We start from the raw sequence: 24,984 nt of genomic DNA, 5'->3' as shown, positions 1-24,984 counted from the left end.
TGATTTATAATGTTTCAGGTGTACAGCAAAGTGATTCAGTTTATATATATATACACACACACACTACTCTTTTTCAGACTCTTTCCATTATAGGTTATTAGAAGATATTGAATATAGTTTCCTGTGCTATACAGTAGGCCCTTGTTTAAGATATTATTTTAATTAACAAGCAGAGTTCCTCATTTATCATCTGAACAGTTTGTTTGTTTGTTTGTTTGTTTTTGCGGTACGCGGGCCTCTCACTGTTGTGGCCTCTCCCGTTGCGGAGCACAGGCTCCGGACACGCAGGCTCAGCGGCCATGGCTCACGGGCCCAGCTGCTCCACGGCATGTGGGATCTTCCCGGACCGGGGCACGAACCCGCGTCCCCTGCATCGGCAGGCGGACTCTCAACCACTGCGCCACCAGGGAAGCCCCTTTGAACAGTTTTTTAAGGAAAGAGACTAAAGCCTCAAAATGCATAGTACTTTTGGTGGTTTCATAACATCTCCACACATTCTTTGATACTCTTCTCTTCAAGAGGTGGAGCCTAACTGCCCTCCCCGAGTTTGGGCTGGACCTGATGCCTGGCTTCTGATGAACGGTTACCGTGAGGCGAAGGTGAACAGGTCTGGGGACTTGGTCATACAAGGCAGTGCCGCTTCCTCCTTGCTCACTCTGCCACGTGCTGAGGTACACGGAGTGACTTGTGGAGAGGCCCGCTTGGCCGGGAACTGAGGCCTCCTGCCAAAAGCCACGCGAGTGAGCCCTCTGAGAAGTGCATGCTCGAGCGTGAGTCAGGCCCCCTGCTGCCTCCTGAGTGCGGCCACAGGCAGGGAACCTGGGCCAGAAGCACCCAGCCAGCTGGGCTGCTCTGGCATTTCTGAACCACGGAAACTGAGATAATGAAGGCTGTTGTTCAGAATCACTAAGCTTAGGGTAATTTGTTATGCTGTAAGAGATCACTAATATACTTACGATCATCAAATAATCTGTAATAATCAAATGGATCTGGAATTCTAAATCCAGGTCATTTACATTTTATCACTGCTACCAAGTGATACAAAAAAAAAAAGAAAAATACGCTTCAAAAATTTTATAAGATAAAACTTATACTTTTATTTAAATTCTGCCTAGAATATTAATTTCCACTCTATGGTAGAAGAGAAACAAGTAGGAACTTTTAGATGAGGATTTACTAAGAAGGAATACAGAGTACATAGTTTATAAAGCACTTTACCTATATAATCTTGGCTCTTAGATGAATATAGATGTTTGCATATATATATACATGATATATATATATCATATATATATATATAGAGAGAGAGAGAGAGAGAGAGAGAGAGAAAGAGAGCAGCAATTTCACTGACAACCACCATAACTCTTTAAGAATGCATGAAAATTATTTAATAATCAAAATCCATCCCCAGGTCTAATTATGTGGTCTGGGTCAGATATTATACAAAGAAATTGTTTTTGCTTATCTGCAACTGGTTCCAGACCTCTACTAATCATAATTCAGGATCTATATAAAAATTCTCAAAATTAAACTTATAAATGCTCTATCAAATTAAAAATGTGATGCATTCTAACAAGTGCTGGAATGGCTACTCTAAAACTACCAATGAAGATAAACCCCATATTGAATAAATCATAGCATTCAGTCTGAATCAAATTTTCTGAGCATTCAAAATAACATTTGGGTAAATATAGCCTACCATTAACTTAACCTTCAGTCTCAAGCTTTTATTCACTCTTTCTTCTTCTCCTGGATCAGTAGTGTAACCTCAGGGATTGAACCTACTAGCATTATGTTTTTCATCCGATGCTCTTGAGAAATGTTTTTTTCCTTAGGAAAGCAGTTACCGTCTTCTTTGTAAAATACACGTGTTTATTATTTAAAGGGTAATGTGGAAAAAGAAAAAGAAAAGATCTTCACCATCACCATATCAAGTCCAGAACCGACGGAAACTTTTCGGAGTATTTTTGTTTTGTTGCTAAAACAAAGCTACAAGAAAATATCACAGGGGAATAAATGCAATGGACAATTTATAAGTTTTCAAAAACATGTAACTAGCCAATTCTTTAAGACTAAAATAGATCTAGATCAACTGACAGTCTGCAATTAAACTCTGCTTATTCTTATAGCTATATTTTCATCTAGTCTGACTTGGAATTGTAGGATTATGTATAAAGCTATAATGTTCTTCATCTGTTCCAAGCTTACATGACAAGTTTAAGAAAAGCCCTAGTCAGTAGTGTGAGCAGAATATCATAGGCAAGCATCTACCCTGTCTCCACCCTCTCACAGAAAGCATGTTCAAGCTTCCTCTCTTAAGCCTGTGGGATAAACACAGCAGGGGTCTGCTGTATGAAACCACAGCTTTCGTTCTTCCTCTGTGATCCCTCCAGTTCTTGAAATCCACAGACTTTCCTTTGAACTTGGGTGCTGAATATTTAACTCATTTAACATTTGTTTTGTTACCTTGTATTGATATTTGCTTTTTGGTATATAAGATCTCCCTCTTATTGAAACTGAAAAAAAAGTTTCTAAGTATCTTCCTTGCTTCATTTTTTTAATATCCTCACTGCCTAGACCAGGACTCTATATATTGCAGTGATTCAACAATTACTTTCAAAACAAGATAATTTGTGGGGGAGGGGGGATGAGAATATTTTTAACTTGGGGGGGGGATGAGCAGATAAAGTTATGTAGCTTAAATTCTAGAAAACATTTACTTTTATATAATGTAGTTGGAATTACACATTTGATTCCATTAATGCTTTACTTTATGATTTTTGGCAGGCATTAAATCTCTTTGATTCATCAAAGTATTATATTTATTTCATAAAAATCTCATAAAATTAGCTGATATTTTTTGAAGTTTTTCACTGTTCTTTTAAAAGAAGATATAAACAATTGGATATTTAGATAAAAATGCTCCTTTATTACACTGTAAAAAAACTTATCATAAATCTTTTATTACAACTGCTATATTTGCATCAAAGAATTATATCATCAAATATGATAAAATAAAATCAAAATGATAAAAACAGAGAAGGAGGATAAGAGCTCTGATTCCAAATTAGATTTTTACTTAATAACTGGAGTTGACATTCAATCAAGAGAAAACAGGTATCAGCCTAGCCTGACATTATTGGATATAATCTCTACCTCAGATCAATATGAAATTTTCACAGAACTTGCATTATTTCACATTGTCCTGGCTTCTACCTCATTGGTGCAGCCCCTATAAATTAAAAAAAAAAAAAAAAAAGCACTCATCTCCACCATGTCATAATAAGCAATACTTCAAGAGAGGGCAGTATTTCAGAAATAGGTCATCTGAGCTAGAGAGAAAGAGTTGAGTTTCCCTGCACTTCTTTACTAAACATAAAAGAACCATCTGGTTATAGAAATAACTAATGCATGTGACAAAAATAAAAAACTGATCCAAGTGCCCAGGTCTGAAAAATCCAGTGTTAAGCCTGAAAGAAATTTAACAGCAGCTCTAAAAATTCACACACTTGCTGCAAATTTTTTTCATGATGCTTCCTGTGCATATCACAGAGCACACTGGCCCAGATTAACATCAAACATGCTTCTGTAACTCTTTTATCCCTGGTAAAGATTTCTTCTTGCTTACTGGATGGATTCCTCTTAAGACATTATTATAGAGGATGTGACTCTGAGCCCTCTTTCTCTCCCCCACCCCTGCTCCCTGCCCTTCTTTCTCCCTGCCACCATTCTCTCTTATTTTAAAGAGTCCTTCTGCAGGGTGGTTGCAACACTGAACTTTGAAGAGCCATCAGAATATAGCCAGCTCTCCTTGTCTCCACCTTCAAGCCCTGCTTCTACATGGAGCCACATGTCACATCAGTGCACCTCCCACCCCAAATCAACAGTAACCTAAATGTTTACTGCAGTGGCTCAAGAAAACACTGAGGGGGAAGAAAGGAGAGTGCAGTCATCATTCACGGCAGAATTTTAAGAAACCCTCTTGCCTAGGTTTGAATCTCAGCTTTGCCAGTTTTTAGTTACGTGACTTTGGCCAAGTTCCCTAAATGTCCCGTGTCTCAGTTTCATCATCTGTTAAGTGGGAATAAAATAATGACTATCTCCTATGGTTGTTATGAAGATTAAGTGAATTAATATACGTCCAGTCCTTAGAATAGTTTCCACAGGATAGGCAGTTATTTCCAAAGTCCTACTCTGTTGTCCCTCAAGCCATTCTGTTATAGAGCCTGGGCTGGCTCTCTTCTCTCCCCAGACCCCTTTACTTTTTGTCTTCATTCATCTTCTCTAGCCAGTAGCTCTCTGACCTTTCCAAAGTAAATTATTTCAGCTTCCTCTAGCTTCTTCGGTCCCCACTCCCGCCCCCCCCCACACTTCGCCGGTTAACGCCATTGTCTTAGAAGGGAGTACGGAGAGGGGAAAATTGCAAAAACTTATCCTCTGTGATTTAAAAAAAAAAATTCTGTCACAGAAGTTTTAGGAATGTCTATGATCCTGACTTCTAAAAAGGCATTGCACTATTACACTTATGATTATAACACTAATGAAAAGAACTCCTGAAAAAATTTTAATTAGTTAAGATACTTCACGAGAGGCGGATGAAGTGATTATACATTTTACTGAATCTTAAAAATCTTCCTGAACTTTCTGGACTATGTTGTAGTTCAGACTTTAGTGTTCAATATTCAACTGCTCCCTTCAAGCAGCTCTCCAGAGTTGGTACCTTAAGTAACTGGGGTCACTAAAAGGTACCAAGATGTTTTATAAACAGTCAGTAATGACATTTCTTCTTAGGTTTCTTGGTAATTAGTTGGAATCAGTGTTGGCTTACTCAATACAATTGGACTAATACAAAGAGAAGAAACCAAATTTACTTTGCCTCATTTATGAGGAAAAACAATGAAAAGTATTTTTCGTTTATGCTTAAAGTTTGTTAGAGGGTAACAGACCAGTTAAGTCAGGGACCATGCTGCTTGTCATTTGATCCCAGCTGTTTGGTTATTATGTGGCTGAGGACCTCTGTATACAACTTTATACATTCCTTGTTTCTCATAAGAGTTCAGTTAGTTCTATGTCTCCTTTAAAAAATAACAGCTGACATTTACTGATCACTCCCAGTGTGCCAGAAAGTATGGTAAGCCCTTTGCAGGCACAAACACATTTAACCTTTACAACAACCCTGTGAGGCAGGTCCTTTTATAACCCTCATTTTGCAGATGAGGAAACTGAGGATCAAAGGGATTAACCAGCTCCATCCTGGTTACTCATCACATAAGTGGTGAGGGATTCAAGCTCAGAGCAAGCAATCTTAACAATTACTCCCAAAAGCCTTACTGTGACTCTCCATTTTGATTTCAAAAGCTTCGTGGGAGAAAGAGTACTTTCTATTACGTGTACACAACAGCAAACATTGCCCTGAGTTTGTTTATGTAGCTATAAATTTAAGGATAATTCTGGAAGTCGTATATGGCATCTTCTTAGGGGCCTTGGTTCTCGGTCAGCCAAAGTACTTTTTATACTTCAGCAGCCATGCTGAGAGTATGCCTGTTTTTCTGACTGTTTCTCTTCATTCCTTTTTTTCTGAAGAAATAATTCTCACAGGAAATAATTCCAAACCAGGCAGGGTGAGCGTGGGAGGAGAGGGAACAAGGGGGAGAGGACAGAGAATAGGGAGGGTCAGCAAGATGTTTAAAAAGCTGTTTGGAAACCTTCCCATCAGTAAAGTTACTAAGACTCCAGTGAAGTTACTGAAGGTTGTTTATCTCATGAAATGCTTCATGTGAAAAAACTTTTGTGGAAACCAGTGAAGAGCTCAGCCTTCATATCAAGTCATCATAGGGTGAAACAGAGACAGCAGGAGAGGATGAGGGAGCATGGAGGAAGATAGCCCTGAGGATGCTGAGGAACCCAGCAGAAATCTTAAGGAGAGCTCTGGACAATCACAATCTGGGGACCTGCAGCTGAACCCACTTTAATCAGGTCTGTAAGTGAGCAGACAACCCCTGACTGAGAGTGGGGTTATTCATTCATGCAGTCAAATTTAATGGCTAAGATTTTTTTTAAATTGACCATACCGTGCGTTGCCTTGGATGTGAAGCAACTGCAACTCTCATACATTGCTGGTAAGAAAGCAATATGGTACAGCCACTTTGGAAAGGAGCTTGGAAGTTTCTTATAAAATTAAACATACACCCACCATATGACCTGGAAATTCCCCTCCTATATATTTACCAAAGAGAAATGAAAACATGTCCACAAAAAGACCTGTATGCAAACAGTGGCTTTTCTTCTAACAGACAAAAACTGGAAACAACTCAAATGTCTATCAACAGATGAATGGATAATCAAATTGTGGCACATCCATACTATGGAATAATCACTCAGCAATAAAAAGGAACACACTACTGACATGCAATAACATGGATGAATCTCACAAGCATTATGCTAAGTGAAAGAAGCCAGACACACATACTGTATGATTCCACTTGTATGATTTACATGACACTCTAGAAAAGGCAAAACAATAGTGACAGAAAACAGATCAGTGATTCTCAGGGGCTGTGGGTTGAGGGAGGAGGAGGAGGTCAACTACAAGGGAAACATCTGAGGGGACAGAAATGTTCTGTATCTTGATTATAGTGGTGGTTACATGACTGTACATGCATTTGTCAAAAACTCATCAAATTATACACTTAAAATGGGTGAATTTTATGGTACGTAATTTATACCTCAATACAGTGGGGATTTTTGTTATTGTTGTTTTAGTTTACATCATCCTCACTGGTAGTTATAAAGACAGATACGCATGTATCCAGAGGATGCTCTCTTACAGAAGGGCAGTTTCACCTACTTCACCCTGGTGATTTTGTTGCACATTCTCACACAATCATAATCCTTGGTTTATAACTAGGGCAGCCAGATAAAATATAGGATGTCCAGTCAAATTTAATTTTAGATGAACAACAAATAATTTTTTAGTATAACTATGTCCCCAATATTGCATAAGACATGCTTTTTATTTGCTTTATCTGGCAATCTGCTTAAGAAAGAACACCACTGGTCCATGCATGGTCTTTTCAATTTTATTTATTCATTTACAATTAATTAGCTAATTAATTATTTAATCTCATATGCATGTTGTAGCTGCAGGAATTTTTAGTAACTGTGGCTGTAACTACCCTCTTAAAAAACCATGTAGCAACTCTAAGGCACTGAGAACTTATCTTAGACTACTGATAAGTGACTGATTTAGGATCCTGCTCATCAAATTATCTGTAGACCCGGTGCATCAGAATCAACTTGTTGCTTGTTAGAAAAGAATCTCACTCAGGTCTCACCTAGACCTACTGAATTCAGAATCTGCATTTTAAGATTCATATGCACATTATTGTTTTAGAAGCACTGATTTAGAAAACCATGGTTTAGGAAAATTCCCAAGGGCATATGCAGGGTGGATTGACTTAAAGTACAGAAACCCCTTACAAGAATATTTTAAAAGTTCAGGCATTACTTCAAGATCTGAATTATGGTACAGGCAGCAGGAATGAAAAGAAAGAGATCAAAATGAGAAAGAGTAACAGAAAAAAAAAATCGATGGGACTTGGTAAAGGACTGGATGGAGGACAGAGAGGAAAGATGTCAGAATCTGAATATAAATCAAGTAGAACCAGCAAAGTGTTTCTTGTATCCCTGGCAGTGGTTCTCAACCTTAGCACCACATGATAACCACCTGGGAGCTTTAAGAAATACTGATGCCTAGGTCCCAACACCAGAGATTCTGATTTAAGGTGAAACCTGGGCATTAGAATTTCGAAATGCTCCCCAGGTGATTCTAATGTGCAGCCAAGGTTAAGAACCACAAATACGGGCTCTTTCAATCTATTTGTTTTCACTTAGGAAAATGATTTTCAACCCTGGTTACACTTTAGAATTATTTGGGGATCTTTAAAAATGTATCCATATCTAGACCCTGCCCTTAGAGATTCTAATTTAATTGGTAATATTTTAGAGTCTCACAGTTGATTGTAATGTGTAGACAGGGCTGAGGACACTCAATTGAAGCATTCAGTTTAAATGATGATTAACTATTTTTTTTCTCAAATAAATGTAAAATGAAGAGAGAATTCAGTGCTTACAGAATCCAAACCTTCTAGTTAGGTGAAATATAAACCAACCTATTTTCATTTGCTTGTTACAATTTCACAATAAATTTTGCTTGGTGTTATATACAATTTCTATTTTTTCAAAACCTCATTTTGAATCCGAACAAAAAAATCAGCTGATTACCACTGCAATTGGATAACCATTTATGAAATAAGCATTATTCAGATGTGTAAAATATAACATGAAATAAATTGATTACAACCACAATTATACATCTTAGGATTCAGTAAGGTCCTCAGGAAAGAGGGGTAAAGAAATGACATGTCTAGGGACTTCCCTGGTGGCGCAGTGGTTAAGAATCTGCCTACCAATGCAGGGGACACGGGTTTGAACCCTGGTCCGGGAAGATCCCACACGCCGTGGAGCAACTAAGTCCATGTGCCACAACTACTGAGCCTGCGCTCTAGAGCCCATGAGCCACAACTACTGAGCCCGTGTGCCACAACTACTGAAGCCCACGAGCCTAGAACCCGTGCTCCACAAGAGAAGCTACCTCATTGAGAAGCCCGTGCACTGCAACAAAGAGTAGCCCCCATTCAACGCAACTAGAGAAACCCCATGCACAGCAACTAAGACCCAACACAGCCATAAATAAATAAATACATAAATTTATTAAATAAAAAGAAATGACATGTCTAAAATTTATTTCTAAGTCAAAGTAAAGTATCAGGAGTCAACCCTATTACTAAAGTCTAAATAAAAAACATCAAGCAGAACATTTAAGCACTTTATATAGTTAACTTGTCACTATAGCATTATTTCATAAGTGTACAAAGTAAAACATTTTTTTCAAAAAGAAAAATGTTTCTAAATGACCTTTTAGAATAAAATGGAAAATTGGCTTACCTCTTCCCTATGATTCTTAATTGGCATACAAAGAATACTTTGTGTCTTGTAGCCTGTAATTTGGTCAACTTCTGCATTGAACCGAGGATCCTAGTAAGGAAGAAGAAATTCAATTTAGTGACTGACCTGTTCAAAGATTGATTTGATTTTTCTGATTTATAGGATTAGAGAAATCTAATCGTCGACTCACCTTGTTGTTCTGAATGACAATTTTATTATTGTAAAAGGCATCAAAGCATACAAGTACATACCATCTTTGACAAAGATAAATTTAAGGGTTTTTTAGCAGTTAGTATTTATGAAAAAAATACAGATGTAAACAAATGTTATGAAACAAAGGAAATTCAAAATATTAACCAATTTAGATAGCCTCACTTAAACTCAGGAAAATGTGGCAACTCTCCTCCTCTATAATACAATTTGCCTATTCCTATCGCACTGATTCTTCTGAAAAAGAAAAGCATCTTTGGTCTGAAACTTTTCCTATAAAACCCACCACCTCCAAAATGACCTTTTCAATACTGACTTGACTTCCCTCATAATGAGTGTATATATATATATATTTCCTCAGTATTCTGTATTTCTATCTCAGGTGTTTCATAAGAATTAAAATCTTATCTTTTCTTTCTTTTTGTATATAATAAAACTGCATGGTCTTCATCAGACTATAAACAATTCCTCAATCTTTTGAATCTCTTTCCCCTTTTACAAAGTACATCTTCCCACATCCAATAATCACAAAGGACTGCTGAAAGGTGTAAAAGTTCTAAATGTGGGTTAAAGAAAGAAAGATACAAGTTATTTTCCATTAAACCAGATTGAGAAGATCAAAGGTAGGCTGTAAATTCTATGAGGGGCTTTTTTTGGTTCACCACACTGTATTCCCAAGATTGGCACAGGAACTGAAAAACATTTGTTAAACAAATGAAGGAATTCATTAACAAATGATATCATAGTTATCCAACATGGTCACTTTTAGCTTACTATAGTTTAAAGCAAATCTTACAGGTAGGAGGAAAAACATACTCAAGGAAATGGACACAGACCAGTATATGAGATACAATTAGAACGGAAGCAAACATACCAGAACATAAACATCTGAATGAATATTGTTCCCTTCAAAGCAATAGCCTTGGGAACTTACATGCTAAACCTAATAATAGCATTATTGTTATAAAAACTCTGCTTTTGGAATTCCCTTCAGAAAATATAGAACAGTAACACAGGAAAAATCCTCATCTTTTAAGGTCATTTCTTTTTTTTTTTTTTTTTAATTAGTCTAAAGTCACGCAAAGCCAAAGCTGTGAATGAAGTAAATGATTACACTAGATTGCATCAACTAGGGTCAGAAATGAGGCCAATTTTCCCCATAAGGGGACCAAACATGGCATTAAAGGCAATTTCAAAAGAAAAGTTATAAAATGGTAGAAAATCAATATAAATATTTTATATTATAAATATACACTACTGCATTTTAGTTTTTCTGCAAACACGCTCAAAGTTACACTGAAAGACAGAGAATACCTTGGCTCAATGTTTCCAAAAAACAGTTCTTAAATAGCATACTATATTGCAAGGTATCTAAAGAAAGTAGACAGGATACTGATACGGACAAATTAAAAGAAGATAAAAATTATGAATTTATATAGTGAATTATTCTACAAGCTAATAATCAAAATATGAATAGAAATGCACCCTCAGCAATTATTTTGTTGGTGAATATCTGAATTACAAGACCAATTTATAAAAAAGAGGATTAAACCCAACTATCTAATCAAAGCAAGAGTCTGAAATTAGTAGCACTTTCATATAATTTTTTTGTGCGTACTGGAAGTTTAAAATAAACAGCAGCCCTGGATTTCATTCTTCATTGAAGGAGGTAGGAGTAATGTATACTTCAAAATCACTTTAAGTGAATCTTGGCATCTCAAAGAATTTTTCCTTTAATAATGTACCCAGTGCAGGGGCTATAAACACATAGAGAACTTCTAACCCCTCTAGGTCCAGTAAACATTGCAAGAAAAATGGAGCACTATTATTTCATTATTATTGTGATTATTTCTTTCACTGTTTATGAGAACATGACAGTGTAAAAAAACCACAAAGCTTAGATATCCATCTCCCATACTAAAACAACTAGTACCAGACTTGCCCTCCTGCTGAAAAATACAAGATTAGACCAAATACATGCGATAACTAAACTACACACAGTGAAGAAGGGAATACACATGATTGCCTTGCAATAATTCGGTTCCTCCTGGGGGCAGGCAGGTGGTATCCAAGTAGAGTAACAGTTCCAAATAGAACTGAATTCAGGGCTTCTAAAGTGGCTGGTATGTGCACGGCAAAGTACCTGATAAGAGAGGCTGTGCTTTGGGTGGGGTTAGGGGTGTAAAGGAGGAGTGGCAGAAGAGTGAGTGGCTCGTCACTTCACAGACATGTATTTGGCAAGACTCTAAGAGACCTAGCAAAGACTACCTGTTGAAGGCTGAAAGTGAATGGTGATAACCAATTCTAAAAATGTTTGAAGACACTGGGGTTCTACCCACCAGAAGGGATACCTCACTAGGCACCTCAGGCATTCAGTTGAGACACAGAAAGGCCCCTCCTTGGGGGGTAAGGACCTGAGCAGCCTTCCCTAAGACTAAATTTAAAACTAAAGTAGATCCATCCTAACAAATAATAACACCAAACCTGACAGGACCGAAAGGAACTTCCAGTAACTCCACTGTCTACAAGAACAAAGGTCAGCTCTGTTTTAAAGGAAGTTGATATAATCCAAATGCCCTGCAACAAAACATTCGCAATGTCCAGCATACAATAAAAAAATCACAACGCATGTGAAGAAACAGGAAATTGAAACCCACAGTGAAGAAAAAAAGCAGTCAATAGAAAACGACCCCAAGATGATTCAGATGTTGGAATTAACAAACAGGGACCTTGAAGCAGCTATTATAAATGTATTTAAGGACTGAAGAGAAAATATGGTAATAATGAACAGATGGAAATCTCTGCAGAAAGAAAAAGTATTTTAAAAAAGCCAAATGGAAATTCTAGAACTGAAAAGTACAAAGTCTAAAACGAAGAGTTCACTGATGGATTTAATAGCAGATTGGAAACAATGGAAGGGTAAGTGAACCTGAAGACAGATCACAGAAAGTATCCAATCAAAAGGACTGAGAGGACAAAAAAAAAACCTGTAAAAAGTTAACAGAGCCTCAATGTTCTGTGGGACAACATCAAATAGTCTAACATATATACAACTGGAGTCCAAAGAGAAGAGAATGGAGCAGAAAAAATATTTAAACACATGACCAAAAATTTCCCAAAGTTAGTGAAAACCTTAAATATATACACAGTGTGAAAATGATATATACTATGAAACATATAAGGTGAAAACTGAAGCGGAGCTGACTTCTCATAAGAAAAATGAAAACCAGGAATTTAAATGTTGAAAGAAAACTACTATTAACTGAGAATCGTCTAGACAGTGAAAATATCTTTCAAGATTACAGGCAAAATAAAGCCATTTTCAGATAAACGAAATCAGAGAATTCATCATCACCACCAGACCAGTACTAAAGAAATGTTAATGAGAGTTCTTCACCTTGAAGAGAAAGATAAGACATTCTACAGAAAGGAGTAAAGAGCTTGGAACATGGCTTGAGCACATGCACAAATATATGAAGAATAAGGAAACGAATCCACAAAGATATTGCTATGATTTATGTCAATGAGTGTACTGCCTATGTTTTCCTCTAGGAGTTTTATAGTATCCGGTCTTACATTGAGGTCTTTAATCCATTTTGAGTCTCTTTTTGTGTATGGTCTTAGAGAATGTTCTGATTTCATTCTTTTACATGTAGCTGTTCAGTTTTCCCAGCACCACTTATTTTTTATTTTTTGCGGTATGCGGGCCTCTCACTGTCGTGGCCTCTCCCGTTGTGGGGCACAGGCTCCGGATGCGCAGGTTCAGCGGCCATGGCTCACGGGCCCAGCCGCTCCACGGCATGTGGGATCTTCCCGGACCGGGGCACGAACCCGCGTCCCCTGCATCGGCAGGCAGACTCTCAACCACTGCACCACCAGGGAAGCCCCCAGCACCACTTATTGAAGAGACTCTTTTATCCATTGTATATTCTTGCCTCTTTTGTCGGAGATTTGTTATGTGTGTGTGTGTGTGTGTGTGTGTGTGTGTGTGTGTGTGTATTATGGAATATTACTCAGCCATAAAAAAGAATGAAATAATGTCACTTGCAGCAACATGGATGGACCTAGAGATTACCATACTAGGTGAAGTAAGCCAGACATAGAAAGACAAATATTATATGATATCACTTATGTGTGGAATCTAAAAAAGAAATAAAAAGACATAAATGAACTTATTTACAAGACAGAAACAGTCCCTCAGACATAGAAAACAAACTTACGGAAAAGGGAGGGTAATAAATTAGGAGTTTGGGTTTAACATATACACATTACTATATATAAAATAGATAATCAACAAGGACCTGCTGTGTAGCACAGGGAACTATATTCAATATTTTCTAATAACCTATAAGAGGAAAGAATCTGATAAAGAACATATATATATTACATATATAATATATATAATATTATATTATATATATTAAGAGGAAGAAAAAATATACCTTGAGGTGTTAGATTGAAGTTGGAGGTAAGAATTCACTGTTTATCATATAGTGAGTAGTTAGATATAGGAATAAGTAAAATATAAGTGTATGTGTGCCTGTGTATATATTTTTTCTAGCTCTGTCTGCTGATAAACTAGCAGCAGTGAGCACACCTACTGCCTAGATCCTGGTTTCTAAATACCATCCCCTCCACTGAAAGGAACCAGGGCTCCTTGGGAAAAAGAATGATCATAGGGCTAGGGCAGGGAAAGTAAAAGATGAGTCTGGAACATCTTGTTAAGCAGTTAAAACTTTCAGCTCCCCTAGAAAGCAAGAAAATGCCAAGAGTGATGGGGACATAACAAAAAGACATAGGAGCCGGTAAATCTGATGTAATCTGAGAATTTGAATAAATAAAGATAGTAACAGAGCATAACTCATTAAACAAAATAAAAATGTCCATAATGATAGAAATAAATAAATAATGAATGAATAAAGAAGGCAAAGCTCTTCTTTACATTGGAATGCCAACTAATATATATAGAAGGCATTATGAAGTTGGAAAATCAGTGGATGACAAAACTGGTAAAGGTGCTGATGAGGAATAGAATATCTACATAATATCAAAATATCTCCTCTTAAGATACTTAATTACAATGGGAAAATTATAACTTTATAGTGGAAAAACCTAGTGGATACCGCTTTAACCAAGTTATCAAATTTAACATCATCAATACTGGGGTGAAGTAACATCATATGCTACCTGGTAACGTATGCTAAGAAGGTCTGTGGTATAATAAAAAATATATTGGTTTAGCATAGAGCTCCTCAAACCCTTGGAATTTCCTGAGTGATAGGAGACTCTTTTTATATTCATAACAAGCTCCTTACAACCATACCTGAGTTCATGCTAATGAGAAGACTCACGGGGCTGGGGGTGGGGGGGGGGGGTGGCGGGTGGCCTCAAATAGCTTCAGGATGGGGGCTGGCTGCCAAGTGATTAGAGGATTAGAACTTTCAGCCCCACCACTGACATCTGGATAGGAGAGAGGGGGCTGAAGCTTGAGTTCAATCACCAGTGGCCAATGATTTAATCAACCGTGCCATCAGATCTGAGGGAACTTTTGGGTTGGTGGAGATAACCGTGTGCTGGGATGGTGGTGCACCTCTCCCTTCCCCAGCCCCCGCCGAGAGGGCATGGAAGTTTTGTGTCCCCCCCGTCTCGCTCCTTGCCCTGTGCACCTCTTCTATTTGGCTATTTCTGAATTGCATCCTCTATAATAAAACTGTAATTTTAAGTAGTGTTTTAGTGTTTTCCTGAGTTCTGAGTCATTTTAGGACATTATTAAACCTTAGCAGGGAACCCCGGAATTTGTAGTGAGCCAGACATAAGTGTGGCTAGCCTGGGTAACCTATTTAGGGCTGGTATCTGAAGTGGGGATGGCACTGTGGGACTGAGTCCTTAACCTGTGGGGTCTGCACGAACTCCAGGAGCTAGTGTCAGAATTGAGCTGGATTGTAGGACACCCCAGCTGGTGTAGGAGAAGTAAAGAATTGATTGCTGTTTGTAAAACCAAACTAGGTCTCAAGATCAACATCTGTCATATTCCTGCCAAAACTGCCTGACTTGAATCAATTCAAGAAAAACATTCTACAAGATAACTGGCCTGTATTCTTCCAAACTACATGTAAAGAAAGATAAAGAAACACTGAGAAACTATTCCAGATTTAATGGAGACCAAAGAGATAGGACAAGTATGTGCAATATGTAATCCTGAATTACAGCCTTGATCAGAGTGAAAAAAATAACTATAAAGGACATTCATGGAACAACTGACCAAATTTGACTATGGAATGCTTGATAATAGTACTATATCATAAAATTTCCAGATTTTGATAAATGTATCACAATTGTGTAAGAGAATATTCTTGTTATAAACTATACACTGAAATATTTAGTAAAAATGTCTCCAAATGGTTCAGAAAAAAATAATATGCATATATTACTTATATGTATTATATATAGGAAAAGGAAATAATAAAGCAAATGGGGCAAAATATAAACAATTGGAGAATCTGGGTAAAGGGTATACACAAGTTTCTGATGCTGGTCTTGCAACTTTTCTTTAAGCTTGAAATGGTATAAAAATAAAAATAACAGGAAACAAAAAGGAAATAACACAGTAGACTTGCCAAATTATATGCACTGGTTTTCTTCCACAAAGTGGAATACCTAGAGATTATTAGAACATTGAACAAAGATATAGCAGTTCCCAAACTGTGTTCCCTGGGGCACAATTACACCATGACAAAATTATCAAATTTAATAATTTATCAAAACTAAAGAATTTATCAAAATTAGAACAGTTGCTATTGTTATCTCTTTCCTCTGAAATTCATTTTGGAAATAATTGTATTCACCAGAAATTCACTTGAGCAGCAAGTGAAACCAGCAGGATGAGAGATGGTGAAGATTTATTTACCTGGAAAAGGACTGAAAAGGAAGGAATGAAGTGCGAGTGGGAGGAGTAGCAGCTCCACGGTGAAGGTCACATGAGTGACAATGTGACCCTTCCCTAAGATCCTCCAAGTTTTCTCCCTAGAAATCATAGTATCCATGGAGAGGCTGTCCCATGGAAACAGGAGAAGAGCCCAAGTTTTGCATTCCAGTTGACTTAGGAAAAAGAGGGTTGTGTAGACAACAGAAATCCTTTGATATAGGAAATCTTGCAGAGTCTTAAGGCTTCCATAAGACATGGAACCAGGGGTTCAGGCAATCTGTGATGGTTAATTTTATGTGTCAACTTGACTAGGCTAAGGGATGCCCAAATAGCTGATAAAACATTACTTCCAGGTGTGCCTGTGAGGATGTCTCCAGAAGAGATGAACATTTGAATCAGTAGAATGAGTAAAGAAGATCTTCATCAATGCCAGTGGGCATCAGCCAATCCCTTGAGTACCTGAATAGAACAAAAAAGGCAGAGGAAGGACAAATTTGCTCTCTAAGACATCCATCTTCTCTTGCCCTCCTGCTGTCTATCAGAGCTCCTGGTTCTAAAGCTTTTGGCCTCAGACACAGACCAGAGTTATACCATTGGTCCCCCTAATTCTTAGGCCTTCAGACTCTGAATTATACCATCAACTTTCCTGATTCTCCAGCTTGCAGATGGCAGGCAGACTGTGGAACTTCTAGGCCTCCATATCCAAGTGGCTAATTCCTACAGTAAATCACTTCTTATTTATCTCTATTTATCCAGCTGGTTCTGTTTCTCTGAAGAACACTGACTAATACACAGTCCAATCTAGATACTGGATGATATCTAGTTTTTATATATGAGGATAATGCCAGCACTTTTATACAGTTGCTCTGATTATTGTGTTAATATTTTATTCTTATGAAATGCTCTGTCATATTCAAGAAAGTTGCATGAATGATAGGCTGATGAAGGAGGAGATGATGTGTGATTGAACATCACTGGTATTTGTGATCTAATTGAGACTCACTGGTCTAAGTTGTCGATCTTGTCTTATATTTTAAAATATGAATGTGTTATTTTATTAGTAATAAAACAGTTGAATCCCCAAGTTTATATCATTCTGTTACAAAGTTTTAAAAAGTGAATCAAATGTTGACCATTTCTTACAATTCATCTATCTAGGAGACTATTATTTTACTCTTAGCTTCAATCTGAGCACTACTCTATTTCATGGCCACTTCTTGGTTTTCTACTGCTACATTATAACTTTTAAGTGTTCTATGGTCACATAAGCTAAAGAAATGTGTCATTTTTACAGACACATATTTAAAGAAGTAGGACTCAGAAAACAGAATATACTTTGATATTCTGATTATTTTCACAAAAGGCTATGAGACAGTATTTTGACTATTCAAGCTATGAGTGGGCTGAGTAATGAATTAGCCATTAGCCAACTGACTTCCACTATTAATACCAATGTAGATTATGTCACAGATCAATCCCACAACTTCTAATGAAATTCCTGGTACAGGAATAACTTCTGCAAGGCCTCTATAAACACAGATCAAGGGTGTCAAGGGTGAAGCACCAACATGAGAAACCCACAGGCTAAGAGGCTTCACCCTGGAGTCACTGCAAATCAAGGACACTGGGCCTATTTCAGATGGCAGTACAAGAATTAAATTATTACTAACTGCAAGACAAAAATCACACCATAAAAACTCTAAAGATGGTAAACAGATTAAATAAATTGTATATAAATGAAGAAATCCTCAGGGCTGGAGAAACTTAGGACCATGCAGACAAATGAAGGCTTTCTCAGCAAAGCTGAAGCATATTTATGGTCCTACTGTACTTGGGACTATAGTGCCATTGAAAAGCGGAAACCCAGCTGTCACCTAAGACAGGAAGGGAATTCTGCAAACTTGGCAGCGATTCTGCAGCTGTGTCCTTAATACCCCTCTTGGAGTCTGCCATGGTGTGATGTTACTCACAGAGCTCAAAGAGGTCATGGAGATAGCTCCGTGAAGAATCAAAATGGAAAAGACTGCTGGTATAGAGTGGATTCTGAAACCCATCTCAGGATCTAATCTATCCGAACTATCACATCTCTCCCCAGATCCCTGCCCTCAGTATTCCCCACCAGTTACCATTATTTATTCAACCAACTTCAAAACCGGAGTCTTCTCCAACTCCTCTTTTCTCCTCACTTCCATCTCCTATTAGCTGCCAAGTCTAGCAGATGCATCTTCTTCATCGCTAATTCATTCCCTCCTTTTGGTCCTGAAGGCCAGTGCCCTGGTTCAGGTCCTTACTTCCTCAGACTATTAAAATAACCTATCCTCCCAGTTTCCAGTATTTTTCCCCAATTCATTTTATGACCACCATATTATTCATCTTTCTAAATCACAGTCTGAATCATGTCAGTTCCCCTTTCAAACCGTCTCCAGTTATTGCTCATAGCTCTGAATCAAACATATACTCCTCAGCTTGGCATTCAAGACCCCAGTAATCTCCAGCAGCTCCTCAACTATCACCCACACACTTCCATACGAGCACCACACGGTCCAACTTCCTGTCTCTTCTGCAAACTTTTCTTTACATCTGGATCTCACTATGCACACAACTCAATTTACTCCAATCTCACCCATCTTCCAGGGTCCACATCAATCACTGCTTCCTCAAAGAAACCTCTCTCCATCTCCCCAATTATATGTGATCTCCTGCTTCCCTGGACCTAACACATTTCCCCTGGATCTATTATGACCTGCTTTCCATTCTACTTATTTATCTCATCTACTATAATTTTCTCCCAATCACTATTTATTAAGACTTACCTATGTTCCAGGCACTGTCTTAGGCATCAGGAATACAGGGGTGACTAAAACATCTATGACTCCTCAACTTACATAGAGGAGCCTCAAGCTAGTATTACTATGGAACATTCATAGTGTACCACGTGATAAGTAGCTAGAACATAATTCATAAACATACTAAGTGTCATTCAATTAAGATGCTTTGTTTAAAACCTCTATTTCTAGTAATAAAAGATTAATTTTAAATGGGAAATTTCAAGAATCATATAGTGTAATCTTTAAGTCCATAACTGAAGCAAAACTGGAAGAAATATCAAATCTTTCCACCGAAATACTGTAGGGCAAAAATTTCCATTTTTTGAAGCTATCTGTAAATTTCTTTGTTTAATAAAACAAATGAAAGAGTGGAAAGAAAGAAAATCAGACTTTGCTGTCAATGGGAGTTCAAATGAATGAATATGATTAACTGAACGAATGAATTTAAAAAGACTATGGGTTTGGTTTTCTGATGGCTTTTGGACCTATCATTTTAGAATATCAGTAAATTCCCAGAAGTTCACATGGAGATAACATAGATAGGGGATATGTAGAGTGATCAGGTAAAAAGATGAAAGAATACAACTATGAGATGACCTATGTTAAATTATCATTAAGGAGAAAAACAGGACAAGACTTCTCTCGGGCCTCTATCCTTGACCCAGACGTTAGCGAAGAAACTCTGACATTTAAAAGATGGGAAAGTTCTTGCCATATGTTCCCATTTTATATAAGTACACACATTATTACATCTCAGTGTCAAGTATCCCCACGATTCACAGTAGCTGTCCAATGCCCCACCTATGTTCCACCCCTCACCCCGCCTCTGTTCCAACAGTTTCTTATTTACCTCATATGCATCTTTGATGTTCAAGGGCTCACCAAGAGCTGCCACGTGTCCCACGATGCCTTTATTCCACTCTAAGCGGATACAGTTATTTGAAGCTTCTTCCAGTGTTGAACCTTCTGCAACGTCAAAGAGGCGGCTAATAAGAAACTTGTCGTTGGCGCTGTCCTCACAGACGAGGAACAGGGAATAGCGGTCAGCGGAGATGAGGCCATGGATATGCAAGAAAATTTTGTGACATAAGGCTGTGACATCCAAGTGGCTAGAAATATCTTTCACTAATTCCAAGAGTCTCGAGCACTGGTCCCCTTCATCATTATCAAACCGTGGGGGGGTTAGAGGCATCTGTTTCTTCTTTTCTGAGTCAGAGAGGAAGCTCACAGTTCCCTCAGAATCCTTGACAACGATGGGTCTAAGAGGTCGATCAAATTCGGAGGCAGAGATTTTCCTGGTTGGTGTTCCAGGGACACTGCTCTCTGCACAGGGACTCTGCTGCAAGGGGCAAGAGCAAGACTCCACGTGGCCTCTGATGCCTTCTTTGCACACAGGGATGGTGTGAACTCTCTCAGCAAACCATGCATTGACCATTTCTCTGCAGAAAAGAACATGTAGACACAGTAAATACTTAAGGAAGAACACCCCTCCTTAAATCGCTACCCCTGAAAGCTTCTAAAAATCCTCTCATGGTAAACTGAGGCAGTAATGGTTCAGTCTGTCATAGAAAATAAAAACAAGATGGTTTATTTAAGACAGTTTTATTCTGAAAATCTGTAGAGGACAGTTGCTTCAATGAACACTTTGATAAAGCCTGGCTCCTATATACATGTATTTTCAGATATCTGATTTACCATACATCAAGTGTCAAGTCTGTTCCTCTCAAAATCAATTTGTATTAAAGTAAAAGACACTAAATTTAACAATAGTCTTAGGAAGACATAGATACGGAAATTAATTTGCTATTTAAAACACACAACTTGTTCTGAAGTTAAATATTTTTAAAAATTTATCTGAATTTGGCTAGCTAATATGCTTAATTTTAGATAACTGTTATCTATATTGCTATATATACATTAGATTTAGAAAGGGAAATGAAAAATATAAGCAATTTGATCTGGTATGTAGTAAAAAGATTGTAGATTTCCATTAATATCATCCTGATAATGTTTGTTCAGATAATGGTAAAAATGATCTCTTCTTCTAGATTATCTATTCCTTGTATAAAGGAGGAAAACAAAAAAGCATAACTAGTATAAAAAATTCAGTACGAGAAAACTTAAATTATTTATGTTGTTAATGTGCCATCCATGAAGAAACCTGTCTGAGATAAAGCCTTCACAGTGGGTGATTTTTTTAAACAAATATACCGGATCATATATATCCAAATGATTGTTGTTCAATTGAAATAATTCCTCTTTGGCAGCTGTAATCTTATGCCAATTGATGGTGCCATTACTTTAGACATTTTTGGAACTCTTCTTTTGAAACTAACTTCTAAAAAATTTCATAAGCCATATAAGAATATTAGTTTTATCTGAAAGTTAGATCTTCTTTTTCACTGAGCCTTCCTCTCAAAACAAGCAAATAAAACCGCAAAAAACCTAGAGTAATGGCTAACTTCATATATATCTTATGCATTAGACTTGACTTTTTCCAAAACTCAAATTTACTTTCAAAAGACAAAAACTTGCTACCATTGAGGATATTTAAAAGAACTGGCCTATAAGAGCAATGCAATCTCCGCTCTACAAATGACTTACTGATTATTTTCACCAAAGAGCCAGGATAAAAAAGTCTGACAGCATACTATTTTGGAGAGTGTAGGGATACAGACACTCTCTCATCCTTTTGGATGCAGCAGAAATTGATAACACCTCTTCAGAGGGCAAGTAGGCAACATCTAACAAGTTGTAAAATGCATTTATCCTTTGTTCCACAGATTTTACACGTGGCAAAGGAAGTACCAGGGTATTTATTTACTGTGGTACTGTTTGTTACAGCAAAGATAAGAAGAAACCTAATACCACAAACAGAAGCCTGGAAAACACATCATGGCACGTTTATAAATGTAACACTAGACAAAGATTTAAAAGTGGTCATGGATCCTGATATGAATAATCACCACAATTTATTAAGTGAAAAAAGAAGATCCAGAAGGGGGAAAGAAGAGTTAGCCTTTTTTCAGAGTCTCTACTAAGTCTTTCACTTACAGAATGTTCCCTTAATTATTTTAGTTTGAACAACACTCTATTGTTTGGTAAATATATATTACCTTGAAATGGCACCGGTCTAGAATGAAATGGGTCAGAAAAAGATGACACAGATATTATCAGGATTACTTCATAATTCCAAGTGTTAGATATAGTTATAAATTTTAAAGCTCACTTTAAAAACCTATGTAGGGACTTCCCTGGGGGCCCAGTGGTCAAGACTCTGCATCCCCACTGCCAGGGGCACGGGTTTGATCCCTGGTCGGGGAACTAAGATCCTGCATGCCATGCACCACGGCCAAAATAATAATAATAATAATAAACAAAAGTTTTTTAAAAAGCAATGCAGTAAATATATTGTACAGATCTCTGGTGTATACCTCTAGCACAGAGTCTTTTAAAATATAATTGCCTAATGTTTTATAAATGCATGCCATGGCTTGAGACAAAATTTCCAGTGATGAGAACATACATTGATATTAAAATAATGCTGTATCTCAAAAACTTCGATAGAAATGAGGGGAACATACTTTGGGAAATGCTTACATAACCTCCAAAATCACAGTAGTAGTGCCAAAGACACTGATGTCAGACACGCACGTGAAAAATGTACAGGAAGCATTTGAATAAACTGTTTTGTAAAATTTAAGACAGGAAAAAAAGCGATACATTTAAATTAACATATCATGTGATTTAAAAATATGTACATGCAACTTAAATTCTCAAATCAATATAAAAAGAGGCATTTTAACTACTTCAGTTACAAACCTGAAACACAGCCTCGTCTTATTTCTTACCTTCTCATTGGAAAATGGTGATCAACTTTTTAATCCAACCACCTACTTGACAGCTCCATGTGAATGTCTAAACAGACACCTTAACATGATGAAATCAGAATTCCTAATGCCCCATCCTTCATCTTGCACCAGCCTCACTCCCTGCCAGGTTTCTTCATATTAGTAAGTAGCACCATCATCTCCCTAGTTACTCAACCAAACATCTAGTAATTATTCTGGATTTCTGTTTCCTTCGACTCTCTCTTCTAATCCAGGAGCCAAGTCCTGTCACCTTGACTTCTAAAACCCTAGAGTCCAATCTGCTCATTTCTATCTCTTATACCACTTCCCTGGTCCAAACCCCATCATCTCTCACCTCGGACTGTGGCCACAGCCCTTTAACTGGTCTCTCTGATATTATACTAGCCTCCCTTCAATCCACTCTCCACACAGTAGCCAGAGTAATCTTCAAACAAAGTAAACCTTAACATCTTAACTACCCTACTTGGCTTCTCACTGAATTGAGAATAAAACTCAAACTCTTTCAATCCCTTACCATAGTCCCTCTCACCCATGCCTCCCTGATGCTCCCTAAGTACGTCAGGCTGCTCCCAGTCTGGAAAGCTCTCCTCACCTGCACCTGGTTGACCACAGCCTCCTCATCTCCTGTGCAGACAGGTCTTCCCTGATCACTCCACCTCAGGTGGCGCCGACACGTTATGTCCTCCCCCCACGCTATCTGAATTCTTACTATCATCTATTTTTCTGGTTTATTAATCTGTTGGTTTATTGCCTCCTCCGATGAGATGTAAATTTCATACTTGTCTGCCTTCTTCATGACTGCATTCCTGTACTTAGGAAACACCGGCCACATACTAAGTCCTTGATAAATATTTGAGTGAAGTGAATGAATAAATAAATGAAGATTCCTAAATCACCTGCATTAAAAGGGACAACAGTCTTTTGAAAATGTGAATGCTGATATATTTGTTATAGAAAATCAACATTGTGTTTTAGCTATTAATGTTCATCACCCCTTGGATGTAAGCCTCATAACTGACCATGGCTAATTTACCCTCATGTATCTTGTAGGGCCTAATATATGTCTTAAACAGAGCCAGTGTCCAAAAATTCTTCGTTAGGTGTTTTGTATTATTATATTTCATAGTCTCACAAGTGTTGTATTTCTAGATATTCTCTTGGAGAGATGAACTCAGTATTAAATGACACAGGAACAGTAGACCTGGTATATTCAGTGATTCAATCAACAATTTTTATTAATCACCAGTCATGGGGGAAAGGGTTTTCTCATGACCACATTATTGATTATCTGAGTCCCTGTAGATATATCCCTGTGTATGGAAAACATATGTTATCATAACGTCAAAACAATCAATTATAAACCAACCGTAAATAAAAGTAAATCATCTCTCACACCTCTCTCCCTTCAGGCATCCCTTGACGTTTTGCAGCGCATGACCTATGTGGCTGTATGAAGTGGCCGTCCTTCCTAAGACTAATATCTATCATCTCCTGTTGATTGTTTTTTAATACTTCAATCTCTGCAAATACAAATCACCTGCAAACTGAAATTTAAACTCTTATGTAAGATACAGAATTTCTAGCAGTAAACCAAAGTGATGTTGGAGAACTATTCTAATATTATACAAAGTCACTGATAATTAAGGGTTAAGCTCAATAAAAAAACTGCTAACAATCAAAAAATTAAAAAACAGCATGGATCATGACATAAAAAATACCTGAAAAGAGAATTCTATTCAAATAACTGCATTCTAGATTAAGAAGGGCTGCTGGAAAAACTGATGACATCTTCAAATATTAATTTTAAAAACCTATATTTGGGGAAAAAGACTCTCTTTATGATCCTGCTGCAAATGTCAAATAAGAAGTAAAGATATTGGTAAATGGCACAGTCTTGCCAGAAAATTGTGTATTTTACAAATTAGCTTGGAGTTTTCATTATAATCTAAATTTTACTAAGTCCAAAATAAGGTAAATTTACTTTCATAACCTGTGGTTCCATTTTTCAAGATAAAGTTCCAATCAAAACCTTTTCACTGATATTTTTCGGTTTTAACTGGATTCACTTTTAAGTGTCTTTTTTCTCTAGAATGGATTATTCTCATGAAGGTCCTTGAGAGTGCCAGGCACTAACTAGGCTGGG

The 24,984-nt window shown here is 37.4% G+C and overlaps 1 protein-coding gene across 2 annotated transcripts in view; it reads right to left on the bottom strand.

Annotated features, from left to right (window-relative positions):
* PDE5A (phosphodiesterase 5A) overlaps positions 1-24,984 on the bottom strand; it is a gene marked incomplete at both ends in the record, with an annotated part of 133,999 nt that overhangs the window by 94,184 nt on the left and 14,831 nt on the right. For both annotated transcript variants that reach the window (XM_079704984.1, XM_079704985.1), the window contains 2 exons: positions 9,007-9,096; positions 19,820-20,408. In XM_079704984.1, coding sequence (XP_079561110.1) covers positions 9,007-9,096; positions 19,820-20,408 — 679 coding nt within the window. The remainder of the gene's footprint in view (positions 1-9,006; positions 9,097-19,819; positions 20,409-24,984) is intronic.

Source organism: Hyperoodon ampullatus (assembly GCF_949752795.1).
Source record: "Hyperoodon ampullatus genome assembly, chromosome: 1".
NCBI classification, from domain to species: domain Eukaryota; kingdom Metazoa; phylum Chordata; class Mammalia; order Artiodactyla; family Ziphiidae; genus Hyperoodon; species Hyperoodon ampullatus.
Note: the sequence above shows the minus strand (reverse complement) of the source record. Positions and strands in the feature narration are given on the sequence as shown.